The sequence below is a fragment of the Lolium perenne genome, chromosome 3, assembly GCF_019359855.2.
Source record: "Lolium perenne isolate Kyuss_39 chromosome 3, Kyuss_2.0, whole genome shotgun sequence".
NCBI lineage: Eukaryota > Viridiplantae > Streptophyta > Magnoliopsida > Poales > Poaceae > Lolium > Lolium perenne.
In genome coordinates, this window is record NC_067246.2 from 189,191,572 (window position 1) to 189,212,855 (window position 21,284).

Here is a 21,284-nt window from a genome sequence, read left to right on the forward strand (position 1 = left end):
CCTGCTGGGACGGGGATCGACCCTGTTTCATCATCAAATACTCACTCGGTCCTATATGCCATTAGAAGTAGTATCAACTATTTTCTGGTGCCATTGCCTCTGTGTTACTGTTACTATTGCTCTCATATTACTGCTGCTTTCACATCACCACTGTTACTAGTGCTTCTCCAGGTGCAACTGAATTGACAACTCAGTTGTTATGGCTTATAAGTATTCTTTGTCTCCTTTGTGTCGAATCAATAAATTTGGATTTTACTTCCCTCGAAGACTGTTGCGATCCCCTATACTTGTGGGTTATCCGGTGCCGGCGGCGAGAGAGATACTAGGGGTGGGGGGATTTTGAGCGAGGTGGTGGTGGGGTTCGTGTGTCGAGTCGCCGACAGATCGGGCCCTTCCCCGCTTTTCACTCGTCCGGACTCCCCGATGGCTCCCCGAGGGGCCGGGATGGCGTGGGCTCGCCGGATGAATGAAGGGTCAAATCCGGACGAAAACGAGGAACCGAGGACGCGACTGAGCCGAATTTCGCCGTCCGGATTTCCAGTGGGCCCCTTCCCCCTAAAAAAAAGATCTGAAATTCTAAAAAAAAAAAATGCAAGGGCACGCAACGCAAGGCAATGGTGCTTCGTTTCTTGCCGCGGTCGGTGACTGTCGGTAGGCCCTATGTGTCAGCGAAAGCAGTCAGAAGTAGCGAAAACAACAAAACAGCGGAAGGGTTTTGGTCGCTAGTCGCACCCGCCGCCGTGGTCGCATCGCACGCAAACTTTCGAGTCTCCGGAGAGGCCAAGGAGAGGGCGACGGCGAGGGCGAGGGCGAGAGCATCCGAGCAAGAGGGGCGGGGAGCATGGGCGCTGGGGAAGGAGAGGCAGCCGGGAGCAAGGACAAGAGCGGCGGCGGCGTCGCCCGGACGTCCCTCGACGGCCTGCGGGACAAGAACGTGATGCAGCTCAAGAAGCTCAACACGGCGCTCTTCCCCGTCCGCTACAACGACAAGTATTACCAGGACGCCATCGCCTCCAAGGACTTCTCCAAGCTCGGTGAGCACGCCCCCCTCCCCCATCCGCCTCTTCCAATCTTGTCCGAATCCCTACCTCGCGCCGCCGGGATCAGTTCGTGCCCTCATCCGGTCGTTTCCTGTATTGGGATTGTATCCGCTCGCTTCCAGCTATTGGATCTGCGGACAGAAGGCAGGAAACGGTTGATTGCTGCGAGATTGGGGAAGAATAACCATTTGGATTTGGATTCTAGAATGCCCCCCTTAGTTGTATGTATGCATCTAGGTTGCTGGTACAGATTTGTCTGCTGGGTTCGGCTGATTTGGTGTATGAAAAATATGTCCCTGCTGTTGTCTGATTGCTGCTTTTTTCCTGTCTGTTTGTAGCTTACTACAGCGATATATGTGTTGGGGCAATTGCTTGTCGCCTGGAGAAGAAGGAAGGAGGGGCGGTCTGTGTTTATATCATGACTCTGGGTGTATTGGCGCCCTACCGTGGTCTTGGTCTTGGTGAGATTTTTTTTCCTACCTAAACTTATTTTTTGGTTATATGAAAGAACACCCTATTGGGGTTTGCTCATAAGGCTTAGAACCTTACAAGTAAGATAATAACTGGGTGCTTATTTTCCTGGTTGCTGACATTGTGGATCAGATAGTAATTGTTGAATAGTTGTATGTCTACTGCATTGCATCATATCTGCATTTTATCTTGTAACCTAATTTCAACTCTACCAACAAATGATGATGATCATGCTTATGCCAGCATCTTTTGTTAAAATCATGTTGGGCGTGTCAAAGATTGTAGATTGTGACTATCTGCCACATCTGCTCATGAAATTAAGGTTTAATACCCGTATCACATTATATCCTGTAGGACATGGTATGTGTTTTATTGTTGTGTAGATGGTAATACTTACTTCCTTTGGAGAAGGATTTTATTTAAGGAGAAAAGGATTTTAACATGTACCGTTCTATATGCTTGTTCATATGTAATTGCTGCAGCTGTTGATGTCATGCAAGTTCTAAAAGAAAACATTTACATGTATCAGCAATTCAGCACAGGAAAATAGGTTAGAAATAATGGGCTGACACTGATTGTTTTGACAGACAACAGCTGCATTCTACTGCACATATTTATATATTTTTTGGTTCTTGTATTTGCAAGAGTAAAATATATTTGTACAGAAAAATGATAAGGATTAAAGGAAGCTATTTATCCAAGTTGAAAAAAGAGATTAACTCGTCCTCTTTGCTCTGAACTTGAGCCAGTGAAGTTCCTCCTTAAAGAGCTCCGCACCTATATAAATTAGCCCTAACTCCTTGGAATATGAATGCATTCCTAGTTTTCCAAATAGCCCAAGCTCCCAGCATAATCAACTCCATAAAGAAAGGTTTATTCAGCTGCTGTTTCAGATATGCAATGCATTCCAAAGGAGTTTGATTAGCAGAGATATCCCTATTTGGGCGTAGGTTTTTCCAGCAAGCCTTTGCAAAAGGGCAGTTAAAAAACAGACATTCTCTTGTTTCTAGAACTCCCTCATTGCACATACAAGTGTAATCAGGCATGAAAAAATTTCTTCTTTGCAGCACAGCTCTAGGGTTTAGCCTGTCCTGAAGCAGCAACCAGAAAAAAAGACCTTATGTTTGTGCTGGCAGCATGATTTCCATAACCAACCAAAAGTGGAGGGAATCTGATCAGGATATCTCTCATTTCATAAATGAGAATTGCCTTTGGATACAAAAAAACGTGGGTCCCCATGGATTTGACTAAGAATCTGAACCTTCTCCATCATTTGCATTTGCCACTAGAACACTGAAATCCTGGTATGCAGCAAATGCACCAGCTGACAGAGGCAAGTGAAACAAATCCAACAAAGAGTCTAAGAGAGGTGCTGCACTGAAGAAATTCTATTTTTTTAGCAAATGGTGCCAAATGTGGATAGACCTGCCTTAGATCCTGACTGCCAACTATCATGCCATAGGAGCACTGAGGAACCATTATGTAGATAACATGTAGCAAGACTTTTAGAAGTAGGCAAAAGTTTCAGTCTTTCAGACAGTCCCTCCACCAGAATGAGCACTTGCAATTTTTTGCAGGAGGAAGAGCATGTGAGTAATAGTAGTAGTACTCCCAAACCAAATGAAGCCCCGACAATGATGTTACTAATGTTAACACATCTGCAATAAAATACCTTGTGACTTCAACTACAGTAAGAATAAGGTTAAAGATCGTCGCGCAACAAAAAATTGTGGGCTGCCTCTTCATATTTTTTTTCTGAGCAATGGTCATGCTTGGCCTTGCGACCAACCGCTGCCCTCGTCGGTCATCCTATCCAATGATAGTATGTTAGTATGCACACACACCGCTTCCCGTGACTTGGTGGCACATGGGGTTAGCCTTGCTTAGCTAGTAGTATCTTTGCATAAAATGAGCTATCCATACTTTGTTGTTTGTTTGTAAGTTTCAGAGTCCTCTAAATGCTAATATCACACTGTTGGCTGCTAACATGAGAATTTTAGTATTTTACACCATCTAACTTAAAAGAAACTCTGGCCTGATTTCACAACTTCTGCTCCAATATTTTTCGAACAATAGCTGCTTCTCCATGCTTTCTTTTAGCAACCGCTGCCCCGTCAATCGTACTATCCAATGATAGTAAGTTGGGTATGTCCGTCCTCTTAGTGACTAGATAGCACATGTGGTTCACCTAGCAGTTATTCATACTGTGTTGTTTGTTTATATACGTTTCAGAGTCCTCTTAATGCTAGGCTACACCTTTTCCCACACTGCACTGACTGCTAACATGCCTTTTGGCAATAAGATTCCTTTGATGGTAAATGAGTATTTCAGGAGTTTACACAAATCAGTTTTAGAAAGCTCTGGCCACATTGTGGTGCCAAGAAATTTGAGTTTGCTTCAATTGAAAGGTTCATATACACGTTTTAGGACTGTTTGGATGGTTATGTTTGATAAGAAAAAATATTGTGGCAACTCACTGCAGCATTTTTTGTTTGTTACCCCTTACCTCTACAGCAGCACGGTCTCAAAAGATGAATGCTAGTTGAAAGAATATGAATATGAATTTGTTTTAAACTTCACATGCTTGAAATACACCTATGATGCTTTCGCTTTTTGTATTATTTTTCACGATATCCAAGGAAATGTGAATAGTTTGCTTTTGCCAAGTGGCAACATCACAAGCTGCCTTTTAAGAGTAGAAGTGTACAATCTGTGCTGCGTTATGATTGATTCGTTTTGTTTTGGCAGGAACTAAGCTGCTGAACCATGTTTTCGATCTCTGTGCGAAGCAGAACATCCCGGAGATATACTTGCATGTTCAGACAAACAACGACGATGCAATTGCTTTCTACAAGAAGTTTGGGTTCGAAATAACAGAGACGATATATCAGTACTATAAGAACATCACTCCGCCGGATTGCCACGTTCTTACCAAATTTATTGGTCAGGCTCCTACAAAGAAATGAACAGCCACCGCCCTGCTCTTGTGACAACTATGATCCTGTTGCATTACGTTTTCATTTTTGTCTGAGTTCTAGCATTACTTTGTAAACATGAGTACCCTGGCTGCATTACTGAGACATCAGTTTTACATTGGCTGTGTTCTTTATCCCACCCCGTGCCAGTAACATGCGTGCCTGCCTTAACTACTCTAATGATTTGCTATGAGCGGTTGCCAATTATGAGTTTTTGGCCTTGCATAAACAACATTGGTCTTTCTGCCTGCTCATTCTGGCATGTTTGGGTGTAGCTGAACCAAGATGTTGGAGTACTGCGTTAGTTCAGAAATAGGTTGTAATTCTTGTGTTCAGTTTTTAGCTAGTGCAAATTTGTGTTCTGTTAGGATATGTTGTTTCAGGCAGGTATCCTCAAACGAAGAGGGCCAGAGAGAGGATGTAATCGAACGATGGTGGTGGGGATTTGTGGCGCTGACAATCATTTTGGGACCGGGAAGGAGAAGTGTTCAACAACTTCCAGATGAAATCCGGCATGGATGCCGTGAGGCTCCAAAGACACTAGAGGGCAGCAAATGACATGTTAAGAGCGAGCATCTAACAGATTCTTCAGAATGAGCTAATTTTTAAGCCCGAACAAATACACACAACAGCTTGGTAACGTAAAAACGTGTGAATCTTCCTCAAAGTCACGATGGATTCCACCACCGAAGGACTGGTTTGTGTTAACGTGGATGCTGCGATCTTTGCTGAGGAGAGACGGACATAGGTACTATGCTAATGGCTTGCAACGAAAGCATTGGTGGCATCATCTCCCCTGAAGTTGCTGAGGCTACGACTATCAGGCGAGCGCGACGGTATCAAGAGATCACGGTTTCTTAAACATCATTTTGGTCTCAGATTGCTTATCGATGATTCAGCATATTCTTTCCCGGGAGAGGGGCCGGTCTGAAGTGGGAGCCATCGTAAGAGTTTTTTTAAACTCCAATAGTATAGCCGGTTGTTGGCTATAAGCAAGATGTCATGTCATCTATAGCCAACATGTAGCCAACAAATATAATAGTTGGCTATAAGAATATACTACTTTTTCAATGGATGATCCACCTTTCATTCACACACCTTGCCTAGGAGCACGTGCTAGAGCTAGCTCTTGCATAAGAACCCACTCACATTCTCTCTCCTCTTCTCTCTCATCCAACTAGACACAAATATATTATTTTAATCCTTATAGCCAGCTGACTAGACCTTACTGTACTTGCTCTAAGTGATACCAAAAAACTTGCTGCTGAGTTCGCCACTTGTTCTTTCAAGCATTACGGTCGTCATATGAATGTTGCGGCACATACTTTAGCTCGGAGCTCGGAGTAGTGAGCCAAATTTATGTAATTTCTCTTTTGATGTTATTCCGGATTCTATCCGAGTATGTAATGATGTTGCTTAATCAATAAAGTGCCAAGATTCTCAAAACAAAAAAACAGCTTGGCTTGGATAAGTTTATTATCTAGGATACCCGATAGCGGCCTACCTGGCCGCTATATCTCGGGGAGTTAGGGTCGAAGAGCGATTTAGGGTCCCCTCTCCTTGGTGATCTATGTTTGGATCTCTGGACGGAGATAACAGTACGCTCGTACTTTCATGTATAAACTATTGATGTATGCTACTACCTCCTCCATTCTGATGGATGAGAGCATCTCCAAGTGTCTCCCCTAAAACCTGTTTTCATCGAGGCATCGGATGGAGCTGAATAGCGGGTGGGCCAGCATTGTGAGTGACGAGGGAGAAAAATCTTCCACATTTCGCCCCTTTCCCCACCCATGCCCATGCCCATGCCCACGCCACCCCTCTCCGCCTCCACCGTTTCCCAGTGACAGAATGGTCGGACCGCCTTGCAGAAACACCCTTGCCCTACCTCGCCATCCACCAGCCCCCGTTTCGCTATCCTTTGTCATCCGCTGACACTTCTAAGGCCCCCTCGTGACCGTCTTGCCCGCTAGGTGTTCGGCAATTTGCCTGGACATGGATTCAAACGATGAGGACATGGTCGCCACACTACCGGAGGAAGAGATCGATGTTGCTGCCACCGACGACGACAAGCATATGAAAATCCACTTTTGTCTCCTAGGCACGTACACTCGGGATTTGAAGCGGAGGTGTGGAGGTTTGAGGCCGTGGCGGTGCAAGAGCAAGCCGAGGCAGAGGCTGGAGGGCTATTGCATGTTGTACACCCACTACTTCGTTGATTATCCACCACATGAAGATGTGGTATTTTGCAAGTTGTTTATGAAGATTGTGTTTGCCGTCAAGGAGTTCGACGCCTACTTCGTTTGCAAGCAAGACTGTGTTGGCACGATTGGTTTTTCCTTGATCGAAAAATGCACTATTGATTTGAAGATGCTTGCCTATGGAGCTCATGCTGATACACATGATGACTATCTACCCATAGCCGAATCCACTGCTATTTAGTGCATGTACCGGTTTTCCGCCTAATAGTGGTAGTGGTTGGAGAATTATATGTGAGAACACTCACTACAAAAGACATTGCCCGGATTATGGCACATAACAAAGCAAGAGGATTTCCTGAGATATTTAAAAGCATCGATTGCATGTGTTAATCATGAAAAACTTTCTATTTGCTTGGCAAAGAATGTACAAAAGTCACAAAGGAGCTTGCAGTGTGGTACTTGAGGTTGTGGCATACTAGATATGTGAATTTGGCATGATTTCTTTGGTATGGCTGGCTAGATGTCACAATGTCAACATGAGTGTGTTGCAGTGCTCAAATTGTTTGCCAAGTTTGTTGAAGGACACGCTCTGGTGACAACAAATGCGTTGAAGGACATGCTCCTAGTGCACCAAAAAATACTACTTAGCGGATGGCATCTATCCAAGATGTCAACATTTGTGAAAAGAATTTCAATTCCTGTCAAGGGGAAAAGATCTTGGTTTGTCAGGGGCTTCCACGAAGGATGTTAAGCGTATTTGGTGTGCTCTAACAACGTTTTGCTATTGTCCGGTGCTCCACTCTTACCTAGTCAAAAGATTGGATATGGGAGTTGATAATTGCCTGCATGATCATCCACAAACATAAAACGAATATATGTGAAGCTAATTCTAATATGCTGCCCTAATCTAATAGAACCAGGCTAATATTTCAACAAGCATTCCCACCTGATGCTCTATACATGCGAAAATGTAGTAAAAAGTATAGCTATTTATGATTTATTATTAATCTCAAGTAATGGAACACAAGGTAAACCACAAGGATATTCCAGCCACGGTAACATACTTTAACCTCGTAACAACAAAAGGACATTTTGCCATTTCTACAATGATTTCAGAGGCTAATGAAGTGGTATGTGTTTGTTCCTGAGTGTCACATGTAAGGTGGGATGTATACCTGGAAAATTACATCAATGAATCGACTCAGACATGGAAAACTGCATTGTCATTTCTGACTATTACAAGCAGAGACACCATTCCCTATACAGTTATCGTGAAGAGATAAAGTTTCAGCAAGACGGCCAATCCCAACTGCAACAAGAAGATTCCTGCTACGATCAGAAACCACCTCTCCCCAGAGTTCAAGATGTGGGCACGGAGATTGACAGCAACGAAGGTAGCAGACATAAACCCAGCGACACCAGCAATAACCCATCTGAATATTTCTATTGGCACAATGGACAGAAGCTGTATCGCAAAAGTAGAAGAAAAATGTTAGTCCTGAGTCGAATTAACGCCCCTCATTTTACTTAGTTTATGGCGCATAAGTGTAGGCAGGAGTAAATCAAGATAATTTAAACGGATTGTTGTTTTGCCTGCTAAAGAAGACATGAAACCAACAACCCTAAATGGTAAACTACATCATCGACCGAATCATAAAGGATCAGTGAATAGCAGATAGACAACTTATATAACTGATACACAAATTGAAATAGAAATAGAAGCATAAACTTTAAAGGATGAACCATAGCAGAGCAGCTAACAATATTCTAAATAGAATCAAAGTATATGCGAATTTTAGGATGTTACTTACAGATGCTGGAATGAAGACGAACAGAGAGTATCCATACAGGCACCACAGCTGCACGAGTCCAGCAGGTGCCGAGAAGTACTTCAGAATGACATATAACCCAAGGGGAACAAATGTCACATAGCCATAGAATAAGCCAGCAGACCATGTAACCAGGTTAATATCATAGGTCCACTCTTTCTTGTGCCATTTGTGGGACAGGTAGGTGACAAATGTGGCAATGGATGCTGCAACAAAAATCAGGGTGGTGCATGTCCAGAATGGCCCGTACCTATTAAAAACAAGTTATGATGAGAACTAGCAGGTATATAATCAGTGTCTACAGCTCCAAAGTAACTTGATTAGAAGTTCAAATTTGAAACTCTTAATGACCCCATTGATTTGTAAGTAATACACCACTCAGTAAAAGGAATTGTTAAATTAATTATTTGTAGATAAAATCTTGCACAGAATTGACAGGTTAGCTAAAATAAAAATATGGTGAACTGTAATTTAAAAGCAGCACACATGGTCCCTATTATCATCGTGAAATGTTGACAATAGATGGCACATATATATAATTGGAAGTGTCGCAAAGGATACTCTGTACATATCACAAGCTATTTATGATCGTATCTGACATTCTGACTGTTAGCTACAGACATCAAATCTTTGTGAAGCAGTAATGCCTTTAAGTTGCTGTTATTCGGACTTTGTACTGTTCTTTGAAGGAAAAATAATCCAGACAGATACATTAACATCTGCTTTAGCTGCATACCATGTGTAAGAGTACACATTTTTTGTATCACAATCCAGGTGTATTCTACAGACCATCTTGTCAACTATGCCATAAACTACAATAGATGAAACAGTCTAGCTAAATTTAACAGAACACTAAAATAGCTAAAATGAAACCTCAAACTAAGTGTTTGAATATTTCAAGGTGTAGATCACATCGAACATTACAAATTTTGGAACCTATGGTTAAAGGAAAATAGTGCTAGGAAATACCATGTGATCAATGATTAACTTTCCTTTAGGATTACCGAATGAAAATAACCAGTATTCCACTTAAACAAGAAATGTCAATAGCAAACAATGTCTCGCTGTGTACTGAAAATAAACCCTGCCCCCTTGAATAAACATTGGGCCTAACATCACAAGATTATTTCAAGACCAACGAATCATCTCAACAGCATTCCCACAGTTCACAGGCATTATTCACCACTATTAAGGATCAGCTGGTTCAAGAGCAACACATCCCACGGCCACTAAACCAGAAACACAGAGCTAATGGAACGATCAGCTACAGAAGCAACTGATTCATGAAACCAAACCCTCATTCTTAATTACTCAACTGGAGATAACATAACAGGAAGGAACGATGCAGAGCAGAACCCCTTAAGCATTCTATCATTTCACTACCCATGGCCCATTCGCTTATAAGCATACGGATCATAGCAAAATAGGAACAACTTAGGCCAATAGAAAGAGTAGTGAATGGGTATTGAAGCATACAGGTCGGGCTTCTCGGAAGTCTTGTCGGTGAAGGTGCCGCGGAAGGGGAAGACCGACTCCCAGATCCTCTCGACGACGTCGGAGGTGTCGACGTCGAAGTAGGGCTTGTAGGCAGCGACGGAGAACATCCGGAACCAGCCGCCCTGCGCGGCATCGTCCGGGCCCCCACCGCCCCCGCCTCCGCCTCCGCCAGCCTTGGACGAGAAGGTGTCTGCATAGCCGCTAGAGCCAGGTCAGATCCGCGCGGGAGACGCAATGTCAGAGAGCTGGGAGGAGAAGAAGGGGACGAGATCTGATCTCACCGTCGGCGTCGGTGGGCGGGCGGTAGGCGCCGGAGATCTTGCCCCTGGTGTCGGAAGGCGGGAAGGTCTGGAGGTTGGAGTCGGTGAACTTGATGGCCTGCGGATCTGGCCCCGTCGCCGCCTGCCCGGGACGCGAGGAGGAGGTGAGGCGCGAGGAGAGATGGGTGAGCGGTGCGGGGGTTTGGCGGGCGGGTGGGGACTTACCGGGACGGATCCGGAGGCCTTGGGGTCGTCGAGGGCGGAGTAGCCACCGCCGGACATCATCTTGGCCGGCGACGGAGGAGGGGAAGCTTCGGGGCGGAGCAAAGCGTCTGGCAGCAAGGTGGGGAGTTCGGCCGGCCGCGTGAAGTGAAACGAGAGATGGTTTTACTCGTCGGATCTGGTCGCGGCTGTTATGAACCCCGCGCCATATCGATATGTAGACGTCGGACGGTAGTAGTGTGACCCCAACGGTCAGTGCGCTGTACACAAATGTTTTTTCACGGAAAGGTCAATAGCTTTATGAAGGTTAAAGAAGGTATTCAGAGTCCAAAGTGAATCAATTCGCAAAAAAACAGTCCAAACGAAATCCAAGTTCAAAAAAACATTGTAAACATTCGTTATAAGGATACAAATTGATGAGCCTTATTGTTACCCTCTATTCCTCTATACTTCAAGCAAATGAACTACACGAGGTAGTTCTTTTATCTAAAAAGTTATATGATTTTCTGAAAAGTTAATTCATCTGATTGAAGTACTACCTCCATCCCTCATACTATATAAATCTTCTTAAAAAGCTAATTTAGCTTTCTAAACAGACTTACATTTCAAAACAAAGGTGAAAGGGTATTCTAACGCTCGTTATGCTCGCCAATTTGCACCCCTTGTTCTTTTCACAGATTGCTTGGTGAGCATTCTGCCCTTTTTCCATAACCCTACACCTGACGTGAGGTAACCACGGCAATGCCCATATTTGATGGACTTGGGTTTAGGGAAGAAGACGTGGTGGTGGTTTTCGATGGCATACAAGCACATCATAGAGAGAAAACACATGATTTAGCTATCTCCAAGGCCTCCAAAGAAGAAAACCCTACGTGTTGCTTGTTGCTTGTATTGATTGATGAGTTTACAAGAGTCGCCGAGATTGGCTATGTTAGAGTAGCTAGGATTTGGTTCCTAGTGAGTACGAGTTTTTTTTTTTTGGATTGCTTGTCCCCGCTCGGAGGCCCCTCCCGACCTTTGTATGATACGACCAACTCTTTGGGCTTCTTGTTTCTTGCGAGTAATATATTCTCTCTTGGGCTTCATGGGCCTCCAGATAGATAGAACCAGGTATGTCAATGCGGGTGATCCGTCTAGGTGTGACCACATCAACACCTTCCTCAATTTGGCTTACATTGAGGAGATGTGATTGAAGTGTTGCCTCTAGGCCATGGTGATCACTGATGGATGGTTCGAGAGAGCCCTGACGGAGGAATAGCGTAGCATCAGTTAGACCAACAAAGTGGAAAATCTCTTTGGCTCCTGAGTTGCAGTGATCACTCCATATTTTTAAAAAAATTCATATTTTTCATGTTTTAATTTTTTTAAACAATTCTAGACATTGTCAATGATGTATCCTACAAGCTTGCAAACTCGTATTGCTAAATTCATTTTATCATGGGCTCAAAAATGACAAAATCTGATTTTTTTTATTTCAAAATGTGCATTGTTCACTACATCCATCCAAATGAGCATTCCCGCAAGGTCATATGCATCCCATAAAAAGATTTGCATAATGGTAGTACCAACCCATTATCTTTGTCACCAGTCCTCCATTATCCAAGGGCCTCACGACCTGTCATGCTCGTATGGTGCCATGTCGCAATAATCCGGGAGGGTAAGCTGAGGGGTGGAACCCATGAGCCAGTTGGCAGACCAAAAGTGGAGAGTACCCATGACACATCTGCATAGATGTGTCCAAAATGCCGTTGAAAGATAATCAAACATGAATAGCAACGATGAAGGGTCATGTGATATTGGGAAATCTAGCAAAGATGGGTCTCATATTATTAAAACGATCACATCGTAAGGCTCATTTGGTCCCACTAATTTCTGGATCAACGGGCCGGTATTCCACCACCATCTGCTGGTGGAAGTGATGAGAATGACAGAGGGAGACAAAAATGTAAAAAAAAAAAGATTGGCCGTATTGGGGAAGAAATCCAGCAGCGCTGGTTATTAATATCAGTAATTGTGTGCACAACATCGAGAATGCGAGTACGGACACTCGAACTCGAGCGGACTGCCAGTAGCTCCCTGCCACCAGGCTATGCCTTTGTTCACAGGGAGACAAAAATGTAGCAGGGTACAAACGTGAGGAATAGAAATGCAACGGCACATGGAACAATAGATGTACGTGCGTTCACAGACAAGGGAGTGGCAGGTATTCTTCAACGAACGAAGCATGCACTGTGACCAAACTTTACTTCGCAATGTAGAATCAGTCAGGGGGCTAAATATTCACCAAACCTGCTTTCTTATTTTCAACAACTGGAAGATTCCCATAGGACAAGATTCTCGCGGTGAGCATATTGTAACTGCTGTTGGCTACAAATTGGCAAACCGCATACCTAACGGCTTAGCTCAAGATGATAGGCTGCAAATGTGATTGGACTATTTCCGATGAAAAAAGACATGCTATCAAAATCTGAATCAGTTATTGTCTCATGTACAGTTACCAAGCGCGCCAAAAATAAGAAAAAAAGGCTGGCGAGCTCTTATATCGACCTAAAAAGGCAGGAATCTGGTTTCCATGTATATATTTGCTAGAAGTGATTTGACAGAGAACTCGCCACTGGCTGTTCTGGACATGATTTTTCTTCTAGGGCTTGTTCTAGGCTATAGTTCTTGTCTTGTCACGCAGGCACATTCACTGGTGTTGAAATCCCTACCTTCCTGTCTGATGAGTATCATTTGTAAATGCCAGTTCGCAGACTAAGGCGATATGATCACTTCCCCATTTCTGTCAGCCAATAGAAATAGAAGCAATAAGTAAGATGCCATGATGATATCACAACTGATTGGTAAAAAGGCATTGGGCTGAAGAGAAAAATATCGCCTCAGTATATAAAAATTTAAAAACTTCATCTTAAGATACTTTTATACTTTGACTACTAATAATAATGTATGAAAAGAATATTGACTATGAAAATAATGGCTGTTGATTTGTATTGCGAAATATTTTCATGATACGCTAATTCTGCTAGCATATTAGAATATGAAACCATAACAAGAGTCTTGCACTGAATAGTGCAGGAAGTTAAAAAAACACCTTATATTCGCGGACTACTGGAACTGGAGTATAAGAAATATAATAATAAGGTGGTACCTTTGTGGGGAACCCAATCGTTTGCTTCAAAATCTCTCTTGGAAATGTATCTAGCACATTAACAGTCTGAAGATCTTTGGAAGCCCTTCATTGTCATAGTACAAGGTTGCCAATAGAAGTAATTAGCTTGTTGGATACTGGTGCATTTGAATTGCTTAAGGTGTTCCAATAAAGCTTGCTTACCATATGTAGTCCACTGTCCCCATAAATTTTCTGTTGTAACTGGTTACTAAAGGCTCCTTATTGGCATCTTTTGTCCCTCCAAAATCCTGATTAGATGTTAGTAGTTATCAATTAACACCAAGTGTTTTCTCACAAAAGCTTGAAACATAACTACTCGTAGAACACCATTCACTAAAGCAAAACTTTACTCCGTACGGATGAAGCCTGGTGACCGGGTGTATACGTGAGCACGCATCCATTGGTTGACACGTGTCACATTTAGCAATCCACTGTTACCATCATTGTTGGGTTAGCAAACCACATTAGCACTAACAACACTTCCAAATCACGTAGGATCCACCTTTTTGAATTCAAATAGTGGACCAGATGCACTTTCAAATCACGTAGGACCCACGCCCAGTACGCTTAGCGATGGATAAGACAACATCAAGGCAACAGATCCAATTGAAGAGAACCGGATCTCAACGCAAATCGTGTGGCATCTAGAGGGTGCTCACGTATACACCTAGTCACCAAATCCACTCTCAGAGGGAGTATATGGTTTCTGCTTATAGAGTTACAAACTGCGCACAATGCAACTTGCCCAAATGTTAGGTAACTCACAAAGAGATAATGGTGAAATAACACGAAGGTTTCAGTTACCTCCACATCTGTGTAGACACTCCTCACTTTCAAATTATGCTCCACATAAGTACATTCTTCCTTCCCAGTAGCAGCTTTAATTTCATCCGCCGTCCACCTGTAAGGATCATTATAGTACCTTCCATAAGGAGCCATCCTCTGGACATCTGGTGAACGATTTGAAATGGTTGGCAGCCGATATTCATCTACATGTAAGCTTTCGTTATCACCAGAGAACTCTTTGAAGGTAGGGTCAGAAATCACATCTTGACAGGAATGCAAGTTTAAATGCTTGTCCATTACTTCAGGAGTACCTTGATTGCCACAGGCGTCTAAAGTTGCACGATTTGATTGAGGCACTGGTTCCACTGGGGATGTTAAGTGAGTTGGTCCAGTATTAATTTCTTCATCTACCCTCATATTACTCATTTTATGAAGTGTATCAGCAAACTTCAGAGAATCAGTGAAATGGGATGATTCTAACTCAGTTGTACCATTGTTTCGGCCAGACATAGATTGATTGCATTCTTCCTTTTCACTAGGGTTGTCTTCAGATACATTTAACACTGTATCTGACTGGACACTGCTTCCTTCAAAACTGCATGCAACATCTTCCAAAATCACATCCCCAGACAAGACTCCATGGGAATCTGAATCCTCACTACTAACACCCCTTGATTGCCGGAGAGAATCTTTAAGCCCAGATGATTCATGACATGAAAGTAAGTGGCTGCTATCAACTGTTTCACTTGAATCTGACTGTAGGATCTCATCATATACTGCAGTTGGTGAATACTGGAAGTCCGCAATATCAGATTCTTTTGATTCGATTTTGCTCCCTCCAAAACCTTGTTCACAGGAGTTGCCAACAGCCGCTCCTTCACCTTCAGTTGCCTTGACATGGGCTTCAGCATCAGAATTACAAGCATCCTTTACATGACCCACCATACAGCTTGGTAATGCTTGCTCATTAAGATCAGAAGAACCAGAACAAGGTCTATTGTTCCCAGGACATTTACTCGATTCAGAGTTTAGGAAAGATGCCGAAGCGGTATCAGTCAAATCAGGTTCTCTTCCAGTAAGGCAATAACCTCTGACCGAATCCTTGGCTTCACTTTGTGGCTTATGACTGTCTCTAGTAATTATTCTTCCTTCTCTAGCATTGGTCATCTGTAAAGGTGGCCGGAATGTATAACTGGTAGGAAGCAAACAATGAAGTGAATACAGGTTAGATTTTTGCACATGCATTGCAGAAAAGAGGGCATCAGAAACAACAACACAATCTATGCACTTCAATCAAGCAGAAGATTTACCGAGATGAATTATAACCAGCATATAGCCCTTGTGAACTGCTAGTTTGCTGCCCTGATATACTATATCTTGTAAGCCCAGACAAATTCAACTGCACGATTGTGAAGCTTTGTAAGTTTCAGATACTCTGAGATAAGTAATCCTCAATTAACTGCACAAAATGTCAATTTGTTCTACCTTTTGCTCTGATAGAAAATTGTACAGAGGGCTCTGGTCAACATTTAGACATTGTTAGTGTTAAGAATGAGCATAACAGAGAATAGCGAACTAGAATAGAATCTTGAATACAAATATACAGTCAAGTACTAGAATATTACCTTAGGTGTAGCATTGAAATCCCCACAGAGTATTACCGGAGCATCATTCTGCATCTTAGACATAGCATAAGCTCGATCAAGTAGTGTCCTTACCTGTACAGGGAAAAACGGCAGCATAAGAATACTAATGGACAGTGGTAGAAGGTCAAAAGCAAAAGAAACACTAGATAATGCTTTCAAACAGCAAACAACAGAGAGGGAAAAGACACAATGGACAAATCTTCAAATGACGCCAAGAAAGCATCACATCACCGAACATCAAAGCAGAACTCAGAGAAATTATATCGAGGTTTTCACTATATAGCATCCAGAATAATGTAAATAGTACTCATTCCATGTTGAACATATGCTAAATAATGTCAGATAAATATGAAAACAAAACCTTGATTCAATTACAAATAAATAATCGTGTCAAGCAGCCAAGTCAGGAGCAAACGAGCATTCTATGAGAGTTTACACAAATACAGGTAATCAAGACAGAAGGTTCATAATAAAGAGCACATACCTGACCAAGTTTGATGTCGCCTCTCTTCGGATTATAAAGAACATGAATGTTGCATATAACAACTCGGTTGGCTTGTTGTGGATTGTCTTGGCTATGAGACAAAAAGAACCAGCATAAACATGGATAAGTCGTACAAACACATGCTTATTTGTTCTCTCTTATAAATAAATATGATGTGGTAACTACCCACAAGTCCGAAAAGCCCGAGAAATAGAAGACGGCAGACTACCGGTCATGACTATGCTAGGTATTTCAAATCATCACGTTATCTTTGGAAGTCCTGAAGTTGAAATTACCTAGTAGATAAGTGAACAGACCCAGTTTGCACATTTCTTTGAACAAGCGACTGCACATTGCATAGAAAATTGGTTAGCAGATTTTGATGCCATGCAAGACTAGAAGCATAGCAGTAGCACAAGAAGAAGAAAACCAAATGTTCATCTAATTGCCCATAATTCTAAACTCACTTCTAAAACACAAAGCTGTGCAACATTATCCCGAAGTCCAAGCTTATTAAACTCGATGTTCTCTTCATAACGCAACTGGAACCTGATGGGAGGTAAGAGTCTTAGATTACAATGAAATGATCCCTATGAAACGAACTGAAGCAGAATTTCACATGGTCAGCACGAATTTTGGATAATGACTAGACAAATAGTTTCATCAGCCAATTTTTTTTTTTGAATTGATTACCTTGTCGTTCTCCAAAAGATGGCACATCCATCAACAGCATTTCCAGTCCGCATCTGTGTCACCAGTTCAGCAAATGTGTACATCACAGTCAAGCGAATTCAATAAAGGTTTGTTTCTATTTCCTCAATAACAAGAACTGCATTTCTTTTTCGTACATGCTACTGGGCCAAGTAATATCATTATCTTAGTGTAAATTAAAAGAGCTGGTATTCTTTCAGAAAAACATGATTTTACTGCCATCAACCCACACGAAAAGTGATAATGCCTGCGGTATAGCACACCATAAAACAACACAGAAACATTACCTTCCATATGCCTTTATATCCTTGCATTGCCATTTCTTTTTCAAGGTCTGTAAAATTGTCTACCTCCTACAGATTTAAAGAAGATGATTTAAGTAAGAAGAACAAGAAAAGGAAGATTAATACAAGGAATGGAATGCTGACATGCATGCATAGATCCCCATTAGATCCACATACATGGTACTAAATTGCAGATGACTTCCATGGACAAGAGATAAATGTGATCATCGATAGGCGTTTAAGAGACTGTCATGTTTTATCCTCGTCATGAAATAAGTTTCCTAAAGTCAATTGACCTAGCAGAACAACCTGCTGAAATTGGTATGGTACAATAACTCTTCTTAATAATTACTCCTACCTGAAAACATAGAATATCTGGTTGCCACCAGCCAATCTCACGACCTATCTGATTCTTACGCCAGTTCCAAGCCATGAAGCCTGGTGATATGCCTTCATAGAGATCATGGTGATCCTGGGCCAGATAGTCCGCCAGTATATTGTATGACATAACCTTAAACCTCTCTGCAGAATCAGAAGTCGGTACTCAAAATACAAAAGGCAAACACTGCATACTAAGTTTAGAAGAAAATTAGGATCTCTGCACACATTATGCTTATTAAAGTCTAATCTAATAGTAAGTGTGAAATACAGCACAAGAGATTATCTTTTCAAACATATCACAGATATACCCACGTATTTAATGCCTCTTAGCACAAAAACTGGAACTATCACCTCACAAGTCACAACTTTAAATGCATGAAGATTTAGAAATCAAATTCCACATCTTCCATCATCATAACTATATTACTAGCTACATATGGAAGCGGCTGCATCCGTTATTCAAGAATTTTCCAACTATGGGATCAAGCTAAAAAAGGAATCCAATATAGTAATAAAAACCAAGCACACTGTTTTGACTTTGGAGCAATTGTCCCAAGATGATTTTGCAACACATTTCTACAAATATATAAATGTAAAGCGTTGACACTAGAGAATTGAGATGCTACCAGCTTGGCGCGGTGGCAGCTTCTGCACATATCGCCACTCTCGTTTGTACTCTGCGAGCCTTAGGCGCCCCTGCGTCCCCCAAGGCCGGAACCCAGCATTCGGTCTCATGAACCCAGCATTTGGTTGCTGGAACCCAGCATTCGGTGGCATGAACCCAGCATTTGGTTGCTGGAACCCGGCATTCGGTGGCTGGAACCCAGCATTCGATGGTACAGCTCCGTACGGTTGGGGATGCCATTGACTGTTCTGATTCCGATTCCCGTAGGCGTACTGAGGGTTCGGCAACGGCTGCTGCGGATGGCTGTAGTTGTATGGCACAGCCCCGTAGGACTGAACCTGGGGTTGCACTTGCGGTTGACCGTAGCCATACCCGTACGGCGGCGGTGGCTGGAACTGCGGCCCCTGCGCGTACTGCGGTGGAGGCGCATGGGCACCGCCGCCGCCGCCGCCGTGGGGGGAATCATTGGCAGCGCCGGCGTAGGCGTAGGGCGGCGAGGGGCGGGAGGAGTACCCGCGGTGAGGCCACGGGGATCCTCGGCGCTGCAAAAGGGGAAAGCGGGTTTAGAGGTCAGAGATTGGCAGGGAGGAGGGGATTCCGGAGGGAGACGCACGTTGTAGTGGGAGGACATGGAGGCGGCGCGACGGAGAGAAGCCGAGGGGACGAGGCGCATCCCTTTCGGTCACAGCGGTGGCGGTGGCGGCGGGCGGCGACCTCGGAACGGCCGCATTCGACGGGTCGCCGGGGGGCGGCGGAGTTGACCGGTGGCGACGAGGGGGACGGGACGTGACGCCGTTAAGCTTGCGTGCGCCTTGAGAAGGAGTTCGCGTACTAGGTTTCTCGTCTTCCTTGTTCCTTCTAATTCTCCATCGCCGCTACACGATCTTGACCTTTGATTTTTGATCGGATCACCGGGTGCTGAGGAGGACATGCTTTCCTGAAACATGTGTAAGAGCATCTTCAACAGGTCTTCTTTTTTCAGAGAATACGACACTTTATCTTTACTATTATATTGCAGTTGGTACGTCATCAAAAATATTTGATGTCAAACATCAGGATCATCTGGACCGTCAACAAACCCCACTAAACATAAGAAGGATCATAACACCATTGGATGGGCCACTGCCCCGCAAGTCAAAAATATTTCAGAATAGACTATTATGGAAATAAATGATGTATCAATAACTAAAGAATCACCATAATCACGGCACCGATTTCAAACAGAATCAATCACCATAATTTACTGTATATGCTAAGTGGAATCCCCACAATTACTGTATATGCTAATGGAATCACCATATTTTACCTACGTTTTACATTCCTTATTTGACGCTATCATGAATCATACCTCCTTTCTGACGGGACACAGCCTCCAAATTTTTCTTCTCCCCCAAATAGAAGAGCCGCCTCCTATGCTCCTGGATATGCAGAGACCGGAGAGAAGATGCCGCTTGATCTCGTTGTCCAAGCGGCGGATCAGGATCTCCTTTTCATCATCTCCTTAGCGAAGCTCATTGACCCTGGCAACCATCGTGCTGACGTCGAGGCATCGAACGAGCTCACCGTCACACCTCATGGAGGTAGAACTGATTTTTTCTCCTCCGTTCTCATGGATTTGTTTATTTGCCTTTATATTCTTGAGTTTACGGTACCCTTTAATCACTACTACTGTCAGGGAATGCGCTGATGTTTTTCTCAATAGGGCCAGGTCTGCATCTAAGTTCTTTTAAAGAGTAATGGCTTTGAAGTTTCTAAATACCTATTTGTCTGGCATGAGGCACAACGAAGCAATGATTGAGACCCTTCGTGAGAAACACTTCTATTCTGTTGGTCGGGGATCTGGCGATCTGTTTTTTCCTACACACACGTACTGGACAATGTGGTCACCTGGAGGTAACCTTTCATATTGAACCAATGGTGCAAACGGCTGCAAGAAACACACAGTACATGTATTTCAGGTGGTAATTTAGAGCTGCCATGTCTTATGTGGGATGAATTGTTATGCATACTGCACTTCTTAGTGTTTCTTCTACCATGGTGTATGATCTAGATACTAGCAAGGTATCACATGATTTATTCTACTATTGGTAACCTAGAGAAGGCTGGTCTAACAACAGCAAGGTATCAATAGCGGCGGATCAGGATCTCCTTTTCATCATCCCCTTAGCGAAGCTCATTGACCGGCCACTGGCAACCATCGTGCTGACGTCGAGGCATCGAACGAGCTCACCGTCACACCTCATGGAGGTAGAACTGATTTTTTCTCCTCCGTTCTCATGGATTTGTTTATTTGCCTTTATATTCTTGAGTTTACGGTACCCTTTAATCACTACTACTGTCAGGGAATGCGCTGATGTTTTTCTCAATAGGGCCAGGTCTGCATCTAAGTTCTTTTAAAGAGTAATGGCTTTGAAGTTTCTAAATACCTATTTGTCTGGCATGAGGCACAACGAAGCAATGATTGAGACCCTTCGTGAGAAACACTTCTATTCTGTTGGTCGGGGATCTGGCGATCTGTTTTTTTCCTACACACACGTACTGGACAATGTGGTCACCTGGAGGTAACCTTTCATATTGAACCAATGGTGCAAACGGCTGCAAGAAACACACAGTACATGTATTTCAGGTGGTAATTTAGAGCTGCCATGTCTTATGTGGGATGAATTGTTATGCATACTGCACTTCTTAGTGTTTCCTCTACCA

The 21,284-nt window shown here is 43.1% G+C and overlaps 3 protein-coding genes across 4 annotated transcripts; 1 reads left to right on the forward strand and 2 right to left on the reverse strand.

Annotated features, from left to right (window-relative positions):
• Window positions 1–701: 701 nt before the first annotated feature.
• LOC127342900 (uncharacterized) lies at window positions 702–4,620 on the forward strand. Its single transcript, XM_051368924.2, has 3 exons — window positions 702–1,034; window positions 1,379–1,501; window positions 4,260–4,620. The coding sequence occupies exons 1-3, from the start codon at window positions 842–844 to the stop codon at window positions 4,475–4,477; spliced, it is 534 nt and encodes a 177-aa protein (XP_051224884.1). The 5' UTR covers window positions 702–841; the 3' UTR covers window positions 4,478–4,620.
• A 3,111-nt stretch (window positions 4,621–7,731) lies between these two features.
• On the reverse strand, window positions 7,732–10,691 carry LOC127342901 (uncharacterized). Its single transcript, XM_051368925.2, has 5 exons — window positions 10,499–10,691; window positions 10,295–10,415; window positions 9,993–10,203; window positions 8,499–8,766; window positions 7,732–8,152 (listed from the first exon to the last, which is right to left on the reverse strand). The coding sequence occupies exons 1-5, from the start codon at window positions 10,556–10,558 to the stop codon at window positions 7,946–7,948; spliced, it is 867 nt and encodes a 288-aa protein (XP_051224885.1). The 5' UTR covers window positions 10,559–10,691; the 3' UTR covers window positions 7,732–7,945.
• A 2,218-nt stretch (window positions 10,692–12,909) lies between these two features.
• LOC127342902 (carbon catabolite repressor protein 4 homolog 6) lies at window positions 12,910–19,410 on the reverse strand. Of its 2 annotated transcripts, XM_051368927.2 has the most exons (16): window positions 19,195–19,410; window positions 18,583–19,123; window positions 17,934–18,097; window positions 17,579–17,644; window positions 17,274–17,326; window positions 17,048–17,129; window positions 16,877–16,926; window positions 16,581–16,671; window positions 16,076–16,168; window positions 15,936–15,968; window positions 15,761–15,849; window positions 14,762–15,642; window positions 14,469–14,653; window positions 13,827–13,912; window positions 13,644–13,728; window positions 12,910–13,277 (listed from the first exon to the last, which is right to left on the reverse strand). In XM_051368927.2, the coding sequence occupies exons 1-16, from the start codon at window positions 19,252–19,254 to the stop codon at window positions 13,203–13,205; spliced, it is 2,634 nt and encodes an 877-aa protein (XP_051224887.1). In that variant the 5' UTR covers window positions 19,255–19,410; the 3' UTR covers window positions 12,910–13,202. The 2 variants fall into 2 exon arrangements, with proteins under 2 accessions (XP_051224887.1, XP_051224886.1); XM_051368926.2 differs by having other exon boundaries at window positions 14,469–15,642.
• Window positions 19,411–21,284: the final 1,874 nt, after the last annotated feature.